Here is a 23,002-nt window from a genome sequence, read left to right as displayed (position 1 = left end):
GGTAAAGAAGAAGAAGAACAAGTGTTGATAAGATAAAGGTAAAGAAGAAGAAGAAGAAGATTGTCCCATCTTTGATTTATATGGATGACCTGTTTGCACTTCAGGGTTCGATGGCTGAGAGAGCAAGGCTTTCCATCAGCTACATTGAGAGAGTTCACATCTCCCACTTGCTCACCTGAGAACTTCGCTATCGTCGCTTCTTCTTCTTCCTCCTTCTCCTCCCTCTCCTTAAGCTGAAGAGAAGTCTAAGAGACAACTGCCTCTCTTCTTCTCCTGCTCCTCTCTGTGTTCTCTCTTTGCTCCTTGTTGAGCTCATTGGCTTCTTCATTTCTTATCTTCTGGAGCTTTGTTCCATTCTTCATTTCTTTCTGTAACCTCCCTTCAGATCTTCTCTTTCTATGACCTCTCTCTGTTTTGGTAGCTTCCTTCCTTTCTCTCTGTATGAAAAGGACATTGTTAAGTCCGAAGCATGTGTCGCAGAGAAGAGGAGAAAAGAACAAGAAAGAAGAAGAGATCTTTATCAACTTGAATAGGCATGTGTCTCTGAGAAGAAAAGTGAAATACAGAAAGGTGAAGAAGAAGAACGAGAAACGAACTCTCATCCAGATGTGGGACGGGGAGGTACTGCCACGCTTGCACACGAGAGATGAGAAGGAAACTAGAAGAGAAAAGAGCTCTGCTGCTGTTGAAACTATCTCATTCTAGAAGTAACGAGGTGATCATGCAAAAGTGAAGAGGAGAGAGAACGAAAGAAAGAGGGACAAAGAAAGAAATATGAAGAAAAGAAGAGAAGATATAGAAAAGAAGACAGCGACAAGAGGAGAGGTTGATCGCTAGCTGCATGACAGTGTGAGGGACTGTGTGACTTTTTGTTCCATTCTTCCTTTACTTCCTTCATCTATTCGCTTCTTTCTATGCCAGTCACGTCATGCAGCAACACACCTCAGAAGAGACGGAGAAAACGCCGGGAGGAGGAAACGCTTAAAGGCTATCACAGACATTCTCTACAGATATCTGCCGAATACATGCACCTCTTATGTAGAGATAGATGCAGTGCACCTCTGCAAGTATGTATATGTATATACATATACGGATCTGTCTCTCTCTTTCGTCCTCTCTCTCTCAACATGTATACAAATGTATGTAAATAGATGTATCTATAGAGAGAGAATCCATAGTCTTACGATTAGAGAAGAATTAGTGGGATTATGAAAGAGACGATTCTCGAGCAGAGCATACTTGGAATCTCTCCAGAGAGGACACCTACAGCCTTTCGGGTCTTTTCCCTTTCCGTCGTACTTCGGTGGTTCTCCTTGAGAATCGGAGCGAGTGAAGGAAAACTGCCTTTCTTCACCTCTTTCAGTATCGATGCGAACATTCCTCTTTGGTAACAAGAAACATAGAAAGAAGAAGGCGAAGAATTTCCTCGGTACCGTTGTAGAGGAGAAACGAAAGCCCCGGTCGAAACAAAGTAGATAGGGAAAGGTAGACAAAAATAGTGAAGAGATGGGTATATCCAGAAGGGTTCAAGAGAGAAAGAGAGAGAACAAGAAGAAACTGAGTGTAGGCGAAATGTGTCTAGTGAAGGGCTCTTGTTACTTTTGTTTGGATACTTACTGAGAAGAATAGAAAGTCATGAAGAATGAGAAGAAGAGAGTCTACATAAGGAGAATCATCTGGACGTATGACTAAAGTAGCTCATACGCCCGGATATTTCTCTTAAGGTAGAATCTCTTCCTCTTCTTCATGACTTTCTATTCTTCTCAGCAGTAGTCAAGAAAGATTCACTCCTAACGCTTGCACTAGGTCAAGAGGCAGGAAGAAACATCCCTCATCTCCTTTCCCGCGGACACGCGGAGGAATGAAGATAGATATAGGGCTTTGATTGACCACTCATACCAAGTGGTAGAAAGCAAGAGAAGAACAACAAAAAGAAGAAAACGATAATGATGAAGGCGCAAGAAAAAAAGGCACGTACTAACTTTCTTTTCTTCAACACCTTCAAACCAGGAAGAGGAAATGAACGACATAAAAGTATATATACAAATATATATGCATATCTCTATACACAGCTGTCAATCTCCAGGGGGTAGGGCCTCATGAAATGTGCGTATGTACTTGCACGCAGTAGAGACGGATGTCTACGACCCAGAAGGTAACGACGCCGCGACTGTGGTGGGATAGGTATATGTGTCATGAGGCAGTGGAGCCTTTCAGGTTCTAAGCTCTCTGCTTCTTCAGCTTTCGGATATCTTTGCATCTTCCAAAGAAGACTATGTCTTTCTTTGCTCTCTTCTTATCACTCAGATTGGAATAGCAGTGGATCTCCTCTGTGATACATATTCTACAGCTTTCTCTCGCGCTCTTATCTTTTCTGCAATTGTGGCTCTTTCTCGCAGGATTCACTGGTGACATACCAGGGACTTTTTACCTTAGGTGGTTGCCACACCGTAGGGAAGGAAGCGTGAGAGATAGAAGCCTCGTATCCGAGGAGAGAAAGAAGCAAACCGAGAAAGAATAAGCTGAGGTGGCGACATTAATAGACCCATAGAGATATGTATATATAGATAAAGGGAACCTTTGTGTATCGCCTGAAAGCCCAGAGTAGGATAAGGTGCTTACTGGACCAGTATGACACACGGAAGTGGACAGGCGCCCTGTAAGAAGCTTTGGGGAGAAGATATGAAAAGTAACTTTTCTATCTGCTGCTGTGAAGCGGAAAAGACTGAAGAAGTTCCTTCTGAGTGCCGTCATATGAGACGTTACACTTCTTCTTTTATCCATCTTGGCTCTCTCTAGAATTTCGATGTAAACAAGGAAGAGGGCATGTGCAGCAGAATAAAGTGAGTAGGGTCTTTAGAGAGCTTTTGTTTCTTCTTCTTCTTCCAGTCATCCCTACATTACACGGAGGCAGATGTTGAAGGCGTTGGAGATAAGCGAAAGAGAAGCCTGCTGGTCGGGGATGAAAGATAATAGTAACACGGTTGAGAGACAGGTAGGTAGGTTGGTGGTGGTGATACTCAGGCGAGCTATCTCGAGACACAGATTTCTCTTGCAAGACTTCTACTACCAGAAAGGGGAAGGAAGATTAACAGGCTGAGGGAATGTAGCAAGAGAAAAGGAACCTGGAGTGATTGAGAAACACACACAAGAAAAGGTAGATATCAAGGAGTGCTACTTCACCCCTTACATCAGAGATGGGAGGAGGGGGGACGGGGAGAGGGAAGAGAGACAGCGGGAAGGACGGAGGAGACACGACGCAGAGCTTGAAAGAAAAGCACACGAGATGTCCTCTGGCGAGTAATTCTTGTTCTGAGATCGCGGAGTTACGTCTGAGAATCGGTAAAGAAGGGGAAAATGTATTTCGTGTAGGTCTTTCGTCATTGTGGAGGTTTGCTTTTTAATTCACATGAATCACTCTGGTGTGCGTTGTTTCTAGTGTCTATACACCTGAAAAAATTCGGGTGTACGTACACCCGAAATTTCATTGTTGTGTTCTATTTGCCTGTTTTCCTTTCACCGTTATGGGTTATAAAAAGAAATCTCCCGTTTGGTTTCTTTTCTTCTCGTCTTCTTCCTATCCGATTCGATGGAGGTTATCTCTATCCTTCATTCTCTACTTTCTCTTCTGTCTTCACGTTTTCTTCTCGCATTCACGTCCTGGAAATGAAGAGTCCTTTTCTTCTGTCGAAAGAAATGAAACACCTTTTCCTTCTTTGTGTTTCTCTCGCGCTCCTTCTCTCATGTCAAGGAATCAGTCTTCCCTCTTGACTTTTCTACCCAGTAGTATGCTATGTAGGACTCAAGCACCTACCGCTCTGCATAGGATAATTGCGAGAATACTTCATCCTCTGTCTCTCCTTTCTATCTTCTTCTCTGATAGAAAGTCTCCATTTATTGCCATAGCGCATGCGCATCGGAGCCCTGTAACTCACAAATCTTCCACGTCATCTGTATTATTAGTACCTCCATCGACTCTCGATTCTTCTTCTTCTTCCTCTCCATCTGAGGTCTTCTTCTCTTTGAAAGACTCCCCCTCTTCTTGTCCCTCTCCTTCCCAGCAGAAATCTTCTCCATCCTTTTCTTTTTCTTCTGTCTCTTCTCCTTTCTTCTTTTCTTTCCTATCGAACAGTAGACCACCCCTAGCGTCCATCCTTCTGACGTCACCTTTCTCACTCCAAGGGAATGAGAAACCGCAGAAAAAGACTTTCTCTCTTCATCCATCATCTTCGTCAAGTAAAGTCTCTTCTCTTCCTTCTGGTGTTTCTTCTTCTTCGTCTCCTTCCTTTCTTTCTTCTTGTCAAGATTCTCCTGAACCTCCGAGAAGAACTTCACAAAGATGTCTATGGGGCTCGTTACCAACGGCCTTCCTAACGGCTAGTCAGCTGAAGGAGAATGCAAAAGAAAGTCTCTTCAGTCTTTCCTCATATGAGAGAAGAAGAGAGAATAAGAAGATTTCTATAGAAGGACAACGGGAGAGAAGACAAGAAGAAGGACTTCTTCATACCTTTACCTCTACTCCAAGATCTGTTATCGCTACTCTCTTTCCTTCTTCTTCCCTCTCTTCTTCTTCTTCTTCGCCAGGCATCGAGGGATTGCTTAGCATTCGCGGAGGCTTCCAACTTCAAGTTAAAACGATGAGCGGTACGTATGTCTTGTATCGATTCTATGTTTGTATCGACATACACAACTCTCTCCCATCTCTACTAGTCGCTTTTGGTAGATGCGAGAAGATCACACTTCTTGCATTCCATACGACTGTATCGAAGTCATAAGTATTCAGGTGTATCTACAGCTAATCTATTCTTCTCTCGCTCTTTCCGCACATGCGGAAATCACGATCTGCAACAGGGAAGTTATCTCTGTGGTCGTTGAGATAGAGACACGTGTGTGTGTGCCGGGTATGCGAAGATTTTCTTGGTGGTAAGAGGCTCTCCTTTCTCCTGAAGTCTTTCTCTCACTCTTCTCGTAACAATTCCTCACTCACAGGGAGTGTATCTACACTTCATCTCCTGGCTTCACCTCTGCTAGTTGATGCTCTCCATACAGCATTGGCCTGCAAAAGAGTGAAAGTGTACTCCTGTAAAGCTTCCAGGAAAAGCAGGCGGAAAAGAGAACCTTTCGCTTCAGCCCCCCTTGCTCGCCGAGTGTACATACACCTTCATGAACCCAGGCTTCTTTCTTGCGGTTCTCTATCCTTCACGAGAGTCTCTTTCTTTGTCTTTTACAAGGTCGTCAAGGATGTCTCTCCTTCGCTATTTCATGCGTCTCACACTCATGACCTTCGGCACTTTACAGTCTCGCCCAATAGGAAAGAATCGCTAGAGCTGTATGTACACAGTAGAAGAATCTAAAGCTCGTTTCTGTTTTTGTCGTTGACCCTTCCAAAGAAAGAAGAAGGAGAGACATCTTATCCCCCTACTACAAGTAGGCCTCTCTCTCTCTCTGTATCTCTGTGAGTATGGGTCTCTACATGCACTCCCCTGTTTCTTCATATCTGCCTTGACTTTCTTTCTTCCTTCGCCACTTCTTCTTCATCTTCTTTCCTGTCTTTGCGCGTCTCTAGGAAAGACAGTCGTTATTGATAATGTCCGAGAATCTGATACGATCAAAGAACTGAAGGAAAGAGTGGAGCAGAGGGAAGGAATCCCCGTAGATCAACAGCGTCTCGTCTTCAATGGGCGACAGCTCGAAAACTCGAAAACGGTCAAGGAATACAATCTATCAGTAAGCGCTATGGAAGAGAGTCTACATACTCCTTACGAGAGAAGGAAGAAAAGATAAAGAGGAGGAGTCTATGAGTCTCTTGATGAATCCGTAGATATATATAAATCTATGTCTATATATCTATATATTCATGTATGTATGAGAGACCTGGATGCTCCCCCCTGATCAATCCTATCATGTTAGAGAGAGTGAACAAGGTGAAGAAAACACTTGGGAGAGATTCTTATGCTGATAGATACGACGGGCGTAGTACGCTTATACCAACAGATAGATATCAGTGCGCTTTATCTTTCTCCTTTCCTCTCTTTCAACGGAGAGGCTTTTCATCTTAAGGCTGTTGAAGCGTAACTGAAGGCCATCTGTGTACAGAATCGAGGAGAAAGAAGGAAAGAAAGAGCCTGGAAAGAAAGAAAGAAGAGTTCAGAAAGAAAGAAAGAAAGATGCTGAAAGTAGGGCGGGAAGAAGGACAGAACAGGTGTTGTGTAGAGATTCTTTTGAGTGAGGAAGAAAAGTAGACATGATCTTGAGGTGTGTGTATGTACACCCGAAAGAACGCGCATTTGTGTTCGTGTTTTCCGAACATTCAGTATGATTACCTCCACGTCACATTATCTCTCCTTTCTATAGAAAAGAAATGCCTTCCTTTTTGCTTCTCCAAGCATATAGGAAACCACCGTGCCACGCTAAGACATTGATCTCTATATACTTGGACATATATATATATATATATATATGTATATACGTATCTATATATATATATATACATGCACATATGTAACTTTATAGATAGATATGCATACGTTATAATCGATATCTGCTGATGGGTGGACTGGAACTCCTCTTGTTGCTGTCGAAAGAGCTAGAAAGACACAAAGGAGGAATGCAAAGGAGTTGAAAGAAAGAAGACGCGAAACGTATCTTTCTCTTATCTTAAGACTTCATTTGGTGTTTATCGTTCCTTTTCTCTTCTTGTATCAGAACTCCCTTGATATCTATCTGTGTATCCTTAACTATATATCTACTTACCTATCTATTTCTCTATCTATCTATCTATCTTTAGTCTATATATCCTTCCATTCCCCGTTGTCCCCCTCTGTATATCTTCATGGTCGCTCGTGCACGTGTTGCCCCTATCTCGTCTTCTTCTCATCCTTCTTTCTTTAGCCTTCGCTCTCCAGCATTTTGTGCTTTTCGTTTTTCTTTCCTCTCTTCTCTTCAGGAAAACTCAGTAGTTCATCTCGTGCTCAGACTCCGAGGAGGGGAAGCCTCAGACAGGGAGAGAGCTCGCTGAAAGAAAGAATCCTCCTCCATCTTCAGAGAAAGAATGAGAAGAATAGGAAGAGAACAACAAGTAGACACGAGAGCCTCCGAGGTGTAGGAGATGATAGAGTGACGAAGAGATACGACGCGCAAGTCCGGAGAGAAGAAAGAGGAAGAGATTAAGAGATGTACGAGGTGCAAGTCGCTTTGAGAAAGGTTTACTTCAACATGTATGTGCTAAGAATTTAAAGAGGTGTCAAGCGTAGTAAACATTTATCTATCAACTATACTCATGCATGCAGTTCTTCTCTCATGTCTATTTCACGACCTTCATGCGTTTTGAGAGCTTCTCTTTATAGCCCTCTATCTCTCTTATCTATTTACGGTCAGTCTCTCTTGACTCTATCTATCTGTCTTTATCTGTCTATCTAGAACCGTGTCCGCGTTATTCGTAAGAGTGGAGCTCTCTTGAGTTGTATAAGCACGGCTCCTATATCTCTTTATCAATATACATACAAACTATCTATATATAGATGTCTGTCTGTCTATATATCCTTCTTTCTGTACTATGGGCGTCATTGCGAGGTCTTTATTTTGCTCTTCTCTTCAAAAAGTAATTTCTTCGTGAGAGGCGGCGATTCGCGGCATATCTGATCTGTACATATAGGGCCAGATATTGTATGTTTGTTGTTCTTTCCTATGCCTCTATGGATATCTCTTATCTTATCAAGTCCGAAGTTTCTCGTGTTTCAGCCTAACACATTATTGACATGGTAAGTCTCGAAGTTGTCGAGCTCTTTGAGCCGAGATGAAGAAAGCAGAGTTTGTGGAAGTGTAGAAAGAAGTGAAGTGGGCTAAAAAGCTCTTCATTCAAGGTTACTTCTTTCTCACTCTTCTAGTAGGGCTAGGAGGAGAAGAGGAAGATATCTTCTCGTCTGTCACAGGTAATAGTGGTGCCGCTCTCTTCTTTTCTATGGCCTTTATTCGTTCAAGAGAAAAGGAGGAGAACAAAGAGAAGAGAATGAGAACTGAGGAATCCTCCTTTCCATTTTTCAGCGAAGTCTCGTCAATAAGGAGAGAGAGTCAGAAGGGTGATGCGAAAGAAAGACGATTGATTCGATGGATGCATGCATGCATGGGATACTCCTTAGAAGATATAGAAAAGGATCACATTGCAGCACAAGACGGTCGCCATTTGAACAGGTTTCTTGTTTCTCATAGAGATTGAGCGGACCAGAAAGAGATACCTAGGTAGCTAGGTAGCTAGCTCGCGCTCATCGCTTGGAAGAAGACATGGTTTCCAAATAGGGTGTCTCTCCCGAAAGTGCAACCTACACTGTACTGATAGAATTTCAGCGTTCAAGCTTGTCAGTAAGCTTCTCGAGAGGTCATTGCAATCCATCCACTCCTTCCTTTTTCGAAGTCATGGGGATACTCCTTTCACTTCTTTAGTGATCTATGTGATGTACCAGGTGTCTAGACACCAGGAAGGCGCCTCAGGTGTAGCCGATGTCTAGACACAAAAACGTCACCTCATATCTGTTAAGACTACTGCGATGAGGAGGAGGTGGAGGGTGAGGCGGCTAACTGTTTGAATGAGAGACGGAGAAATTTCTTTTTTTCTATTCCTAGGGATGCTGAGCCAAGAAGAAGAGGAAAAGGAGAAGAAACGGGTGTTCAGATCTTCTCTTGAATACATACATGACTCGGGGCTTTTCCTCTTATTACTCGAGTGGCAGGAAGAAGCCCAGGAAGAAGGATTGTCAGCTACCCTTCACGTATCAACGCGAGCTGTGTATCGTCTTGTTCTCTCTACCACCGGATAGATATTATAGAGAATGAGAGAGTAGAGCCCTGAAGGAGTTTGCTAAGGAGAAAGAGAAATCGAGGGATGTGAAAAGGCCAATCTTTTCTGTCCTTCCTTCAAGGGGATTCTGCTGGCTGTCTCTGCATGCCTATGAACTCTCCGGTTCCTTGTTCTCTTAGACTTCGCAACTCATCTCTTGCCTAGCCGTAACCTGCCTCTCTTCAAACACATCCTTTTTCTGTCTTCTTGACCATACTCGGACAAAAGTCAATCCTACCTCGCTAACTAGCTAAGTTGCGAGCTTGCTAGCTATTCAAGCAGGAGATTGTTTGCTGTCGGTTGGCGAGGAAAACAAGAAGGGAGAGAATGAAGAGGACTGGACGCTGTACAGGCGAGCACTAAGTCTGGCTTCATTTTTTATGCACAAAAGGATGAGATATAAGAGATCTCTAAGTCTTCTTCATATCCACAGATGCTTGTGAGAAAGGCAGTTGAGAGGAACGAGAAGAAAAGAAAGAAGACGCAGCGGAAGAAGAAATCAGCACGAAGGCTCGAGTGTGAAGAAAAGACTGGTCTACCTCTATACACTACTTCATCTTCTCTGCTCGTATTCACTTATCCAACCATAGTACACGTATCTATGTTGACTTACGTATGGAAATCTGCAGCAATCATATGTGTCTACCTGTGCATGTATATATATATATGTATCCCCTCTCTCTCTATGTATAAATATATAGATATATATACATGCTTTTGAAGATACAGGAGAGGTAAGGGGAGGTCTCTGTGGGTAGGTCTGGCTATCTACAGGTGAGTTAGTCGCATAGGATGGTGGGAATACGGAACCATCAGGGGATTTTCATCTTACCAGCCCCTGGGAGAATCAAAGGAGAAGAATATCTTTGCTCGCATCCACGGAAGCGTGCCAATAAGTTGAATAAGCTGTCAGAAACATCCCTTTCCTGGGCAAAGGCTGCAAATGACAAAGGAATCTCATTGATTGCTTGAATGGCTGGCTGGAACGACGACACGTGAAAGAATCTCCTTCCCCGATTACCGTAGAGATCGTGGAGAAAAGGATGCAATTGCCAAGAATCCATGGGGCGCAGTTGACGGAGGTTTCGTGCGCCGTCGACAGGAACACACTAGAAGCTTCTTTCTCCTCCTCATGATCTCGTCTATCCCCCGTCGCCATCTATCTAATCACTACTGCATGTGCGCATGCAAAGAAGAGGAAAAAAAGAATAGAAGAGGAAAGGAGCGAGACCTGGGTCTCCAAGGACCGAGCGATTTTGATGCCCCAATGAGTCTGTTCTATCTCTCTTTGACATCGCAAAAATTCCAAGAGGACTTTCATCTGAGAAACAGAAGAAAGACAAGATTCCTTCAACAGTAGTTCACTCATTCACTTCAATTTGCCTCTTCCTGTCTCCCTGGTTCCGCAGTGACGTGCAATGGCCACTGCCTCCCGCCGTCAAGCTTTCTAATGATGAGCCTTGATTGAGATTTCACTTCTTTCTTTTCTTTTCTTCTTTCTTATCACTGCCATAGTAAAGCTGCAGTCCTCGGTTCTCGTGTCCATCGCTTGGTCTTGGAGCAAGAAGTTGTTCCATGAAATTCTTCTTTCTTTACCTCCGTCAGACACGGCTGGGAAGTCTAGTCCTTGAGTTGTGAGGAAGTCGTGCGACGACGTGAAAACGCTGATTTACTTTGTGCTTTTCCCTCCCCTTTCTGCACAGCTCCCCCTTTTGCTTCCTTGTCTCTCTCTTCTTTTACGTCTTTCCGACTCCCATCGTCTTGTCCAGATTTCTCTCCGTCGTTCTTAAGGCTTCGAGTTGGCGGGCGAGAAAGAGAAGAGAGAAGAAAGGACGGAGAGGACAGGAGAGACAAGGTGGCCGGAGTGAGAGAGAAACGTCTTTTCTCATCTTGTTTCCGTCTTTTCTTCTCTCTTCTCTCCTTGTCTTCTTCTTTTCATGTTAAGAGTGAATGAAGAAGACCAGCAAGAGCCGAAGGATAGAAATTTTCATTTAGAATGGCTCCCCCCTCTATCACTCCATCTCCACCGGTGCGGGTGCGTGTCTATCCTAGTCAAGCTGTCTATTTCTCAGGAGATGTATTTCGCTGTTCCATTGTCTTTGAAACTGCTTTCTCTCAATCTCCCCCTGCCTGTCCTTCCTCCTCTCATTCCTTAAGATCTATTTCTCTTGAAAATGTCAATATACAACTCTGCGGTGTTCTCACGACTTCTCCTTCACGCGAACACCTTCTCAGTTCCTCACGACTTCATACCTACAGACATCTCTCTCTTCCATACACTCGTTTCGCTCATTTTTATGCGCCAGAAAAGGGTAAGAAGAAGCTTTTCAGTAAAGAAGAACACCATCATGATAGAGATGAAGGTGACACAGAAAGAAGAGGGAATAGGGGGATCTCTTCTTCCTCTCTTCAATCCACATACGAGAAAGATACTTCATTAGGCAACTCATCTACACGAATACAAGATAAACACCCTGATGATGAAGAGAGAACAAGAGTGAAAGATCTTTCTTCTTTATCTCTCTTACCTACATTTGACTGTACTTCTTTCAAAGATTCTGCCGGCGCCCTGTCACCAGATCTTTCGCTTCTTCTACACAAAGACCCTGTTTATTCTTCTCTCTTCACATCTACCTCGAAACTTCTCTTTCTTTCAGATCCGTGTTATCTCTCTGGGAATTCTTCTTCTTCTCCTCCATCTCGACAGGGTTCTTCTCCCAGTGAAGCAGGAGGGAGTCGTCTTCTTCATTCCCGAGAGCCGGGGGGGTGTCGCCCGTCTCTTCTTATCTTTCATAGACACAATCGCCATGAGAGGTTTTTTTACGGCTTTGAGTGTGCTTTTCCTTCCTTTCTACCTCCCTCTTTTCATGGTTCCTCTACAAAGATCTCTTACTATGTGTGTATAACGGGGTATAAAAGACTGCTCTTTGGAGAGGAAGGCGAAGGCGAGAAGAAGAAGAAAAGCCTTGATGGAGGTGGCTCTCTTAATGACCATAGAGAGAAAGAGAGAAAGAATACAAATGACGGCGGAACTCATAAAAGGAGATTTGATACACAGACAACTCCTCACAGAGACGAAGAAGAAGAAGATTACTATCGAAGTCGACATTTTGGTGATTCTAGGAGAGCTTCTTCTTCTCCCCCTCCTTGTAGTTCTTCTTCTGTTAGTCTTCCTTTCGTTGTGAAGATTCCTATACGTCTTCTTGGCCCTCCTTCCTTCTCTTCGAATGAGCTCATGATGCTTCAGACTCTTGGTCCTCCTATTCTCCCTCTTTCTTCTTCTTTCTTTCCTTTCAGCCCATCTTGTTTATCTTCTCCTTCTCTTCCATCATCTCTTCTGCCTCCTCCTGCTTCTCCCTCTTCTTCTACTATCTCTACTCAGATCCCCCTATCATCATTCTCGCCGCCATCCTCGTCGTCTTCCTTATCATCTACTACAGAGAGGGGGTTCTTCTTTTCTTCTTCTTCTTCGCATGCCCCTTCTTCTTCCTCATCGCCTCGAGCTTCCCCATCAAGTTCCACGAGGAGATTTTTCTTTCCGAACGTCTTAAGAAGTTATTTCGGAGGGGGGAGCACACCAGCTCTTAATACTCCTCCTTCTTCACCGCATTCTTCTTCTCCTCCTCCTCTTCTAACCTCGGCTTCTTCTTCTTCCTTTGCTACAACTCCTGGATCGAGTTCCTCTCTTGGGCTGTGGTTCTCTTCAATCAGTAAATCTGTAACGTCTTCAACTTTTATGTATGATCATCTTGTCTTCTCTAGGCAGAATGCTGAGGGCTTTCTTTCCTCTCACCCTCCTGTGTATTTTGACTTTAGATCTCGTGTATGGAAAGGAGGAACGTCATGTGGACAGGGTGTATATACAGTTGATGTAGCCACAGGATCGGATGAACGCCTATTACCCGATCATTTGAGACTAAGTTCTTCTTTTCTTGCACCTTCTTTCCCTGAGAGATCTAAAGAGACTTGTCGTCTTCAAGGAGGAGAGGTTACCAAAAGGGAGAGAGAGATGAGCTGGATGGAAATGACAGATGAAGAGAGAAGGATAGCTTGCAGGAAAGGTGATCGACAACCTTCTTATTCTTGGTATAATGGCCGAGACAGCCAAGAGAAAGAAGGAGAAGAAGATAATGATCTGCTTTCCATCGAAAAGAGATCCTCTTTAGAGAATACATTAGGTCTTTGGAGTTGTACAAGAGGAGGTCTAAAAGCTTATAATGACTCTTACATCGATGTCTTCACATCTTCGTTTTCCTATCCATGGGTTCATAGCGTTAGGAATGATCAAGATACCTTAGCAGAGGGAGACAATCGATTCCTTTCTTCTTTCTCACCTCACCTGGCGTCATCCTCCTCCTCGTCATCTCCGCCTTCTTCTGCTTCTACATGTGTGTACGAACAGCCAAGGAAAGATATAAAACGTGTAGGAGAAGAATGCTCTACTCCGTCCTTCTCCCAGAATCACCATGAGTTCGGATCTTCTTCTTCTTCCTGTCAGTCTCTCTCTCGGGGGGGAGAAAGACACAACGGACTCTCATCAGAGGGTGGTTTGAAAGCCTCGAAGAACCAGTCAGGTGTATGTACAGCTTATGTGAATCATGAGGAAGAGGCTCAAGTATCTCACGATGAAGTAGAGAAGAATCCTTCTGTAAGGTTTACATTCCAAAACAATGAAGATACTAAGGAGAATACATCGAGCTCTTTTGTATCAGATAAAGAAGGACAGAAACCGTCTGGTTTGTCACCTCGCCCTTTTCCGTCAAGCTTCCCAGATGACGCTCATGATCGACATACACCTTCTTCATCCTCCTTAAAGAAAGGTGACAGCTGCTCGACATACAAGTCTCCCGTTCCTCCCCCTTCTTCGTCGCTACCTCTTCCCCCTTCGGGAGGGGCTTCTTATCCTGCTTCTCTCATCCGTCCAGCTGTCTATATATCTCTGGAGTCTTCTGATTTGAATCTGTTAAGCAGTATTATCGAGGGTGATGACACCCCGGATGACATTTCCCCCGAGCTCTTTTCATTTACAGGAGACAGTTCAGCTTGTTGTCGAGTCAGGGGGAGAGAGCAGTATCGTATTTCTCATGATGGAAAGCTCATCTGTATTATCTCATTACCTGGAGTTCTTTCTTTTCTTTCTTCTTCCTCTTCTTCTAGAGATCAAGGAGACACAGGAGGAGAACGTCCAGGAAATCCTAGCGGGGGAATGAAGTCTCAGACTAGCCAGGATAACAAGAGCCGAGGGATGACGACGATGAAGCCTTGGGTGATTCTAGGAAAGTCTTTTCCAGTTCATTTGAACTTTAGACCTGCGACGTTATGTACGACATATGAAATTCATATCTCTATAGTACGGCAAGAAATGCCCTTGTGTCCTCCTCCTGATATAGAAGTTTCGAGAAACCCACAGCATGCGAGGGGGGGGGATTCCATACCGCAGACGTTCGTCTATAGCAGTCATCATACTCGTAGTAATGAGGGAGGGGGATATCTGTCTTCTTCCTCTAGTATTCTTCAGGACAGTAGTTCCAGTAAAACCTTCTCATCTCTTGTTCCCACGCCTACTTTCTTTTCTCTCTCAGGAGGTTCGCATGCACAGCATCAGCACCATCGTCATACTTCGTCACCTCCAGGACAATCGATACAAGGGAGTCATCAGGGTCACTTTCCCTTTTCGTCATTCAGTACTTATCTGACTCCTAGTCATCCACAGACTTCTGCAGCAATAGGAAGAGGAGATTCGGAGAAGAGTCGCATGAGGAAGAGTGATAACGGGGGTGCCGGCGCTATTATTCCTCAGGTGATATGGAGCGAACAGATATGTGTAAGTCACTTAGAAGAATGTACACTGTATCCTTGTATCCCCCTTGGGAAGAATTGCCCACCTTCTTTTAAGACAGATACAGTCGAAGTTTCCTATTCTCTTGTCTTTCAGTTCCTATGTAGACCTGTTCCTGAGAAACCTACACCCGTATCCTCTCCTCACTATGATGGAAAGGGATCCCTCAGTACTAGAAGTAGTACCACCCTTGGGAGAGGGAGTGATAGTAGTCGTACTACAAGTACGGGCAGTGGGAGAAGAGCCGAGGCACAAGGAAGAGAGGAAAGGCGTCATAAAAAGAAAACGTCACTCATCTATCAACCCTTACCGGGAAAGATTCCTCGAAATGAAGTTCTCGGCTTATCTTGGGAGCTTCCTTTGAAAGTGTCACCTCCCTTGTCTTGTCGAAGTAATCCTTCAGAGAAAAGTGAGACATCGCAGGATGTTCTCTGGCTTGCAGGATCTTGGGAAGCTATAGGTGATGCGGCAGGGACAGCCGCATGTGCTTTCAGAGAAGACATGATAGAAAGGAGCATTGATATCTTGTCAAACGGAAAGAAGGGACTGTTTTATATAGGAGAGAAACAAGACGAAGAAGAAGAAGATGAGTATGAAAGAACGAAAGAGATTGATTTATCAGAAGATAACGGCGGAACACCGTCATCATCATCCCATCCGCAGTACGTCTACAGCTCACTAGGGAACGCGTCACTCATGGGCGGTGAATGGGCAGCGTCCATGCAAAAGGCTGTATGTGTATAAATAGAAGAAGCTAAACTGAAATCTTTCTCAAGCGAACGACGCGTTTACCGGAAAAAGGATGTCTGTTGGTTCAAGGAAGGAGAGAAAGAATATCTAAATGACACATGACAATAAAAGTGTCATTTTTCTCATGATTCTTTATGCCATGGAGAGAGGGGGAACTAGAAAAAGAAGAGAGGAGAAGCTGGGTCGCTTCTTTTGGTATGGGTCATACGAATCAAGTTTCTGTCGGGGGAGCCTCATGGTTGGGCTCCCGGGTTTGGCAGTTTTCTTTCTTTACTTGTCGAGGTTTCTGTCGATGAGCAGATACACGAAGGCCGGGGCATAGGTAGGTTTTAGACGCGGTGTGGTTCAGTCCCCTGTTCAGCTGTAAACCTTTTCAGTGTAAATTGTGTTCTTTTCATTTGCACTTCCAGCAATATATCTTCAGAACTTCCTTTCGTTGTTCCGTCATGTTCTCTTAACCCTGCCCTTTCTCTCTTTTTTGTCAAAGGATAAACTATAAACGGAAGGCACAGAAGAAGATTCAACGGAGCACAGATTCAGAGGTCTTAGTGCTAAACGTTACATTTGCCGTTATTGTCAGAAGAACTGTCATTTTTTCTCTTGTATCGTTTCCCTTTTCGTATCGTATCAGGAGGCACGGGTAGACTGATAGCCCACGGTTTCATTAGCTAGTCGTACAGGAGCCACTCCCGGTATGTTTTTGCTCGGTCGTCTTTGATGGACACTCTCAGTAGAAGAGTCGAATCACCTCACCGGGACAAAGAAGGAAACATGAGCTCCTTTTCCTTTTTCCGGCGTGCCTGTTCTGGCTGTGTTGATTGATCTCTTTCAACGATGTAGCTTGCTCTAGAATCCCCGGCTACTGCTCAGGATAAACTTGGGTGCCTAAAGGGGTGTCAGTGGGACGTTGTTTCATCCCGCTGGAGAGCATGTGAGAGAATGGGGGAGCTGGCTCGAAAACCGGACACGGCCTTGTATGGCAAACTACGATGGTTTCTTTCAGCCCAGCTAACTCTGAACAGGTACCGAGAGGCTGGTGAAAATGCTTTCCGTGTTCTTGGTGTAAGGGGATACCACTGCAGGAGAAAGAGCATCTTGCTTCTGACGCACAAGTGCTGGTTAGATTCCACGGCGCAATAGGCCTTCTTTTGTCACGGCAGACAAGACGTACCAGCAGGGCACCTCACCCACTAAACATTTCGTTCTGAGCTTCACAGCAGATATCCGAACTAGAGAAAAGACACACCGATTCCGTAGTAGCCTAGGAACGATCCAAGCCTTGCGACAACGACCTCTTGCAGGTGAGTCTCACTGCATCGCGGAATTTCATTTTGCCTTACATTTCGAGGCTATGTCATTGAACGGACAGTTATGGATCGACATCAGGGACTGAGCAAAAGCAATTATTCTCTTTGAACCGAGGAGGTGGCGCTCCTTTTCTTTATTTCCCACAGACACCGCTTCTCTTCTCCGCGGTGTTCTCGCTTCCAGCACATCCGAAGCGGAAAAAACAAAAAGCACACGCACGGGCAGTTGACAGCTGCCCGCATGAAAACCGAGCTCGGTACGGGAGTCGTCATTCTTTCTTAGGAAACGGATGACCGTGTGGATGCTTTGCCTATGTGTATGCGCTCCACCCCTCCCGTAGCTGAAGCCGGATACATGGCTGAAGAAAGACTCCTCAAAATAAAAGCGAGAGTGGTAGGTAAGCAGCCCTGTATCGGATTGGACATCTCTGAGAGCAACCCCCACACTTGAGAAGGTGCCGCTGGTTGCCTCGTTGACGTACAGGGGTCTTTCAAGAAGAACGTAAACCGCCGCACGCGTCACTTTTGCACGAATTTCCTCGTCTTGCGAAAACCTTCTCTATTCCTTCAGCAAAGGCTTTTTGGTCACGGAGCCTGGAACTTCTCATTCCCCCATTTCACTTACACGAGGAGTATGAATGCTGAAGACCTGGGGGCGATCGTGGACCAGGTGCCAGGGACCTAGAGGGTGTCGCGGTCTCGTCGTTCTTTCTGTATTCTCAGCAGTGATCGGGTGACCAGCATCCTTCTGTCCCATGGACAAAAACCGAGGCGTGATACCTGCGCATAACAGTGTCTGTATATGCTCGTGTTCTTCATCAGCAGAGATGGTCAGTGAAGCCTGTTAGGCTTCTGCTAACAGAGAGTCCTAGCTGAAGTTCAGGACCAGTCCGGCTACAGGAGACACTCACGGTCTCAGACGGCATTCTTCTTTCCGAAGACCCAACACTGTTAAGACAAACCTTTCAAACATTCAGCTTTTCTAGTTGCCCTCGTCTTTCGTCAGTGGTAGAAGGGTTACACAAGACATTAAACTGGTTCTCCTGGAAATAACTAGAAGGGAATACCTTATTTGCTGGACGCATACGCTCCTACGGTAGCCCCCAGTACTAACTCTTGAGTAACGGGCGACAGGAAATCGTACCATGCGTTGACACGGGCTCACCGCTGCACTCGTTTCGTAGTTGATTCAACAGGTCTTCCATGAAGGCCTCGTGTTCCTGGTGTGACGAAGAATGTACATTCGCCGTCAGGGCGCATTCAACCACTCGGCCATTAGGACAGATCACGTACGCTCCGGGGAACGCCACCCGCATGTTGCCGCCGCCGGTTGCGTGGAGGTAGCTGAAAGAGAAGAAGACGACCAGCGACTCCAGCACGCCCTCAAGAATTGATATAGACTTGTATGGTATTCTGCGTTGGAACTGACAGGCTGCGTGATTTGTCTCCTTTGAGGTCTGAACAGGGCAGATTGCTGTCAGGCCAAAGCTCATCGAAGGAGGCATTCCACTGCAGTACGAAAAGAAGTGAAGCTAACAGGATGCAACAGCCACCCGTACGGCTGCCGGCGTCGGGACAGGAGGATTCGCACAATTCCATACATGCCCCTTGCCCTGTCCTATGACCCACCAGCGAGACCGTTACTTTCTTTTTAGTTCTTCGAAAGGAATGTGCGCTAGTCTCAGTGTTGCGGCAAAACGACCAGCGAACATTCTCTCCGTTGAAAGTATCAGCGTTCCATATCCGTGTGCAAACGTGCTTACGAGTTCCCGCTCTTGCTTTTGACAACAAAAGTAACGCTTCTCTGTTCCGTGAGTACCACGCTCCCGTCTGCTCGGTTAAACGGCTTCTCCACCCAACTGCCCGCGTGTTCGACCATGTAAAGGAGGGATCCGCCTGCCCACTCCTCATGTTGCCGTAGTTCGTGGTCCAGACGGAGCGTGACCCCTAGTGGCGTGACTGCGAAGAGAAGAGCAAAAGCAGAGGCCGACTGCTTGCTCGCCAACGGAACAGCCACCGCGGGAACCCAGCGTGCATGACCCGCGTATCTGCGCTGGCCCTCTTACTAGACCAGTATGAGGTAGCAACCTGTGTCACTCTCCTTGGCCTCACACTATCTGCCATAAGGAGTGCGCTCGCCAGCAACAGGGGGAGCACCTTACCGGCAGTGGTTCCAAAGAACCGGAGCGCTACTCTCCCACACTTGTTCCAGGTTACTCATACGAGGCGTGTCAGGTCCTGTCGGTGATCCACTGTGTCGGCAACCTGTCTCCCCAACCTTACTTTTGTCGCCGTCAGCCACCTCGCCATCCCGCACGGTGACAACTGGGGCGCCTGGCGGTAGCGTGTAGCACCACCTGCCTCGGAAGCGGTTTAAGTCGTCCGGACACGGGCCATCATACGGCCACTCCACTGAATTCGAACAGTTTTCTTGAGCCCTGTTGGGAAATTGAGCGGGGAAGTCAGCGTCTTCGCTTTCTCCGTCTGAAGCCGCACAAATTCCAGATCAGAAGCACAGACCTGACTAACCTCTCGAGAAGCCAGATCGTTCGGAACCCTACACGTTGCCCCGAAAACCTTTAATGGCTTTCCAGATGGTCTACCTTCCACGCAGGGCGCTCTTAGTGCGGATTCGTGGAGGCTGTTCAGCTATTTTCTCTGCTGGTCACATCCTTACCACAGAAGAAACAGCATCTAACACGCTCGCCAGGATCGACCAGCAGACTTGTCAAAAATAAAACATCTCCATTGCATGGATCCTCCATCACAAAGCACATGGGCTGCTTGTGCCAACTTCCCGAGATCTTTTCGCTGTCACCGGAGTCGTCGCCGCAGGAAGAACTGTTAGATTCGCAGGCTGGATGAGGCGGTGCCGAGAACCAGTGGACAGTGCATTTGTTCCTGTCCGCACACGTCGGAGGAAGACAATCTGACCATGACTTAAGCGCAAAAGGTATGGCAATCGACGAGGCGTAGAAGCAAGTCTACTGCTGCGTGGACAGTGGCCTCGTGGCGCAGACAGGAGTTGACTTGATTCGCCCGAAGTCTTGTTTCACCCCGGAAGCGCACGACTCAAGGTAGCACAGCAGCCACGGGTCCGCAATTTGCTGACGGCGTTACTCCCGTCGCGTGCGCTCCGGGGCCTCTGCTCGACAGCTAGCCCCGTCGCGTGCCACACATTTTTCGAGGCGCCAGCGCCCCGGCGTCTTGGTGTGTCACAAAGCTTGCTAGAAATGTCCTCACCACTTTCTGTTTCTCCCACCATCCCTTCGGAAAGCCGGAATGGCGTACGCAATCACACAGGGCTGACGTTCAGGTCTCACACTGGCGGCGCCACTAGTAGTTCGCCCTGCCTCGCCGGTACTCCGTTGCTTTTGACTCGTCGATGGTCCCCATCGCGTTAGGGAGTTGATGACTTGCCAGAGACGTTGATACCGCAAAGTAGCTTTCTGCTGGACGGACGAGAAGACGTCCTCTGTGGCAAAAACATCTCAGAGTTCCCGAGTAGCTATGACCAAGAAAACAACACACTGGCACATACTTCGTCCGCTGGGTAGCAGTTGTGCTGTGACCGGACATTCAGTCAAAGGCTTGGAAGGGCTCAGAAGAACTTCGCTGCAAACGTGATACCTGAGTCACCTGGCTGCGCAGCCCGCACAACGGCGCTACCTCAACACCTTGCGTGTCAGTCGGTCACTGCAAAACCGACTGCACACTGTCTCGTGACATGCCGTCCACCGACACTACCGTATTCTCAGCTTTACCGCCGTTCTCTGCCGCCTCCTAAATACGTCGAGGAACCTCGGTAATCTCTTCGCGGCCGGCGCACGAGCAGACGGAGGTGGTACGCAGTAAAAATCTTGACAAGTCGAGAAACCAGTTTGCCCAGCTCTTTCGATCAAAGTAAGTGTTCCGTCAGCCAGCGGACCGCCTTCCATGCTCCGTTCGAAGGCCGCAGCCCCAGCAGAAGCCCCTGCCATTCAGTGGGCAGTGCACAACTACTTCCTATCTGAGGTCCAGGGTACGAGCTACCTCGTGAATCTACTCACCCCATCCTTGAGATCCGACCAGCATGCGCCACTGGTTTTCTATGAGCATCGAGACTTCTTCAGCTTCCCGGCTCCGAATACTGCCCGCTGGTAATTGTGCCACTGCTGGGTTCTTTACACTTCCTATGGCTTTCTTTCCTCGATCGTGATCGTGAGCGTCACCAGGATCTCCCTCTAGCACAGCTCCATCCAGCGCATTGTCCTCAGTCTGTTCCTCCTCTTGCGGCCGGGGCTCCTTACAGTCTTCCTTGGTGACTTGCAGCTCATCAGTCAGGAGTTCGGGCTTCTGTACCAATCCGTCTTCTGTGCGTTCACCGGACAATCCCGTAGATTCCCCCAAAATGTTCAAGACTGAGGTTTCCTCGATCTCGTGGTTCTGGACGCCTATGGTGCCCTCTGCTTCGCTGTTGCTCGAGACGTCATTTTCCTGGAGCAGTTCAGAATTCGCTGGCGTATCCAAACCACTCAAATCTTGTCCGACTTTCCCGGGCTCATCGACCGTGCTAATATCCTTATTAGTCTTCCACAGGCGGATGGCGGCGACCGCCGCGGCTGCAGCGGACAGAGGGCGCTCAAGTAGGACTGGGGTTCCCAAGCCCGAAAAACCAGCGGATGGGCTCCGCTTGGAGGACTCCAGCCCCGGCCCTATCTCACGGCCTCTACAGTTCAAGGAAGAGCAAGTACTGGCTGTTTTCTGCACAGAAGACGACTCGTCAGTATCGGTTGACCGGGATACAAGAGGCTCGGTCTCTCCCTTATGTACGGGCTCGTCCCCCTTGTCGAAGACCCCGTGTGAGATGGAAGGGTTTTGAATGCCAGCAAAAGAAGGAGGACACATATCTTCTCTGGGGGGAGGTAAGTGGTGCAGTTCCTCTTCTCCTGGCGAGCCGGGGTCTTCATCGATCGAAGAATACGCGGACGAGGAAGACGGGGAGGAGGGCAGAGAACGAAAGTCAGGCGAAAGGCGCGACGCTGAGCCTTTCGAGGGGCTTGGAAAATGAGGCTGTTGTGGCTCGGTAGAGAGGAATATACTGCCACCTTGGGGCGCGCCACTGCCCCCGCAAGCGGTCCAGGCGTGCACCGTGTTGTCGATCCCAGTAGTCATATGGGCGGTCCCAATCCTCTCTCCAGTACCAGTTGGGGGCGAGAACAAAACCGGATCGTTTTCAACCCGGAACTGGGGAGACGCAAAGGAGGACGTGTCGCTGGCACCGCTATTGAGCGGTGCAGTCGGAGAAGAGAAGTCCTCATTGCTCGGCTTGCCCGATGTGAACGCCTGGCCTAGGCCGCGACGTTTCCTGTGGGCCTTGGTACGGCCTTTGCGCCTGCTTTGTGGCGGTACCACTGCGCTCGAAGCTGGGGGATCCATTCTTCTGAAGAACCAGCCGGTTGTACTGCGAAGATAGCGTCAGCCGAACGGGCTCTCAAACAATCTCAGCACACCGCCTCACTCGGCGGTGTCGCTCGTTGGCGGTGCTTGTGGACACAGAAAGAGATTCACCGTAAGGATCCGCTGACCAGCTTGCGGAAGTTGAGGGTCACAGTTGCCACTCGTGGAAACTGTCCACGGGAAAGACCGGAGCAGCTTATGAAGGTCCTGCCGTCCGGGTGGCCCATCAGAGGTAGCTCATAGGTGAAGACAACGGCGAGTAAAAGCAGCACGCAGTAGGCTGCACTCCGGGACAAACGAGGAAACACCGGGACTGACTCGCTGACCAGGACAGACTGTGGTGTCGTCGGCGGAGTGACTCTCGATCGTGATCTTTCCTAACCTTCTTTGAGGCGGCACTGGAGCATCCCACAGGACCAAACCAAAGCATGTTTCTTAACACGAGGAAGCCACGGGGGTGAGGGCGAGTCGTAGATGACAAAACTTATGTCCTCCCCGTAAAGGTGCTGGAGCCTCGGGAAAGAGCCTCGGGAAGATCCTATTAGTAGACTTAGAAGGGAGAAGTCCCGCCCGCAGATCAGCTGGCCGACGAGTAGCTCCAAAAGCGGCAAAAGCAGCACTAGTTTTCGATGACCACGGGCGGGGCGGAAACCGAGCAGAAATCGGCAAGGGCTGGTTGGAGTTGTGTGTGCTGTCCTTAGTCGCTTGCGCACCGGGTCTACGATGGCGGTCTGGTCTCGGCACTCCCCCTGGACCGTGGTAGAAACCCAGCATCGTCTCGCAGTTACCTGACAACGCCACAAGAGAACCAGGAAGATGAGTTCCACTTCGTTC

General features: G+C 47.3%; 6 protein-coding genes across 6 annotated transcripts; 4 read left to right on the top strand and 2 right to left on the bottom strand.

Moving 5' to 3' along the window:
- Positions 1-101: 101 nt before the first annotated feature.
- CSUI_008191 (uncharacterized protein) lies at positions 102-918 on the top strand. The gene has a single exon (XM_068068327.1). The coding sequence runs from the start codon at positions 442-444 to the stop codon at positions 703-705; it is 264 nt and encodes an 87-aa protein (XP_067919707.1). The 5' UTR covers positions 102-441; the 3' UTR covers positions 706-918.
- Positions 919-971: 53 nt separating this feature from the next.
- On the top strand, positions 972-1,419 carry CSUI_008190 (uncharacterized protein; the record flags this gene model as incomplete). The annotated part of the gene is made up of 1 exon (XM_068068326.1): positions 972-1,419. A coding segment is annotated over one exon (240 nt), but the record flags the coding sequence as incomplete, so codon positions are not given.
- A 1,896-nt stretch (positions 1,420-3,315) lies between these two features.
- On the top strand, positions 3,316-8,324 carry CSUI_008189 (ubiquitin family protein). The gene is made up of 3 exons (XM_068068325.1): positions 3,316-4,644; positions 5,567-5,727; positions 6,947-8,324. Exons 1-3 carry the CDS (start codon positions 3,525-3,527, stop codon positions 7,016-7,018), a joined length of 1,353 nt encoding a protein of 450 aa, XP_067919705.1. The 5' UTR covers positions 3,316-3,524; the 3' UTR covers positions 7,019-8,324.
- Positions 8,325-9,838: 1,514 nt separating this feature from the next.
- Positions 9,839-15,910, top strand: CSUI_008188 (uncharacterized protein). The gene has a single exon (XM_068068324.1). It carries the CDS (start codon positions 10,830-10,832, stop codon positions 15,414-15,416), a length of 4,587 nt encoding a protein of 1,528 aa, XP_067919704.1. The 5' UTR covers positions 9,839-10,829; the 3' UTR covers positions 15,417-15,910.
- A 697-nt stretch (positions 15,911-16,607) lies between these two features.
- On the bottom strand, positions 16,608-19,103 carry CSUI_008187 (uncharacterized protein). The gene is made up of 4 exons (XM_068068323.1): positions 19,013-19,103; positions 18,493-18,688; positions 17,839-18,073; positions 16,608-17,509 (listed from the first exon to the last, which is right to left on the bottom strand). Exons 2-3 carry the CDS (start codon positions 18,606-18,608, stop codon positions 17,839-17,841), a joined length of 351 nt encoding a protein of 116 aa, XP_067919703.1. The 5' UTR covers positions 18,609-18,688; positions 19,013-19,103; the 3' UTR covers positions 16,608-17,509.
- Positions 19,104-19,398: 295 nt separating this feature from the next.
- Positions 19,399-22,147, bottom strand: CSUI_008186 (uncharacterized protein; the record flags this gene model as incomplete). Its single annotated transcript, XM_068068322.1, has 3 exons — positions 19,399-19,630; positions 19,973-20,204; positions 20,779-22,147. Coding segments are annotated over 3 exons (1,833 nt in total), but the record flags the coding sequence as incomplete, so codon positions are not given.
- Between the last annotated feature and the right edge of the window lie 855 nt (positions 22,148-23,002).

The sequence above is a fragment of the Cystoisospora suis genome (assembly GCF_002600585.1).
Source record: "Cystoisospora suis strain Wien I chromosome Unknown contig_4515, whole genome shotgun sequence".
Classification (NCBI taxonomy): domain Eukaryota; phylum Apicomplexa; class Conoidasida; order Eucoccidiorida; family Sarcocystidae; genus Cystoisospora; species Cystoisospora suis.
The sequence above is the reverse complement of the archived record's forward strand: the minus strand, read 5'-3'. Positions and strand labels throughout refer to the sequence as shown.

Bases quoted from the DNA above. Each gene is read 5' to 3' on its own strand.
- CSUI_008188 (XM_068068324.1), top strand. From the start codon at position 10,830: ATGGCTCCCCCCTCTATCACTCCATCTCCACCGGTGCGGGTGCGTGTC.
- CSUI_008189 (XM_068068325.1), top strand. From the start codon at position 3,525: ATGGGTTATAAAAAGAAATCTCCCGTTTGGTTTCTTTTCTTCTCGTCT. The intron at 4,645-5,566 runs GTACGTATGTCT...GCGCGTCTCTAG, and splicing joins TCAAGTTAAAACGATGAGCG to GAAAGACAGTCGTTATTGAT. The intron at 5,728-6,946 runs GTAAGCGCTATG...TCTTCTCTTCAG, and splicing joins TCAAGGAATACAATCTATCA to GAAAACTCAGTAGTTCATCT.
- CSUI_008187 (XM_068068323.1), bottom strand. From the start codon at position 18,608: ATGGTCGAACACGCGGGCAGTTGGGTGGAGAAGCCGTTTAACCGAGCA. The intron at 18,074-18,492 runs GTAAGCACGTTT...CTTCTCTTTCAG, and splicing joins AAAAGCAAGAGCGGGAACTC to CTACCTCCACGCAACCGGCG.
- CSUI_008191 (XM_068068327.1), top strand. From the start codon at position 442: ATGAAAAGGACATTGTTAAGTCCGAAGCATGTGTCGCAGAGAAGAGGA.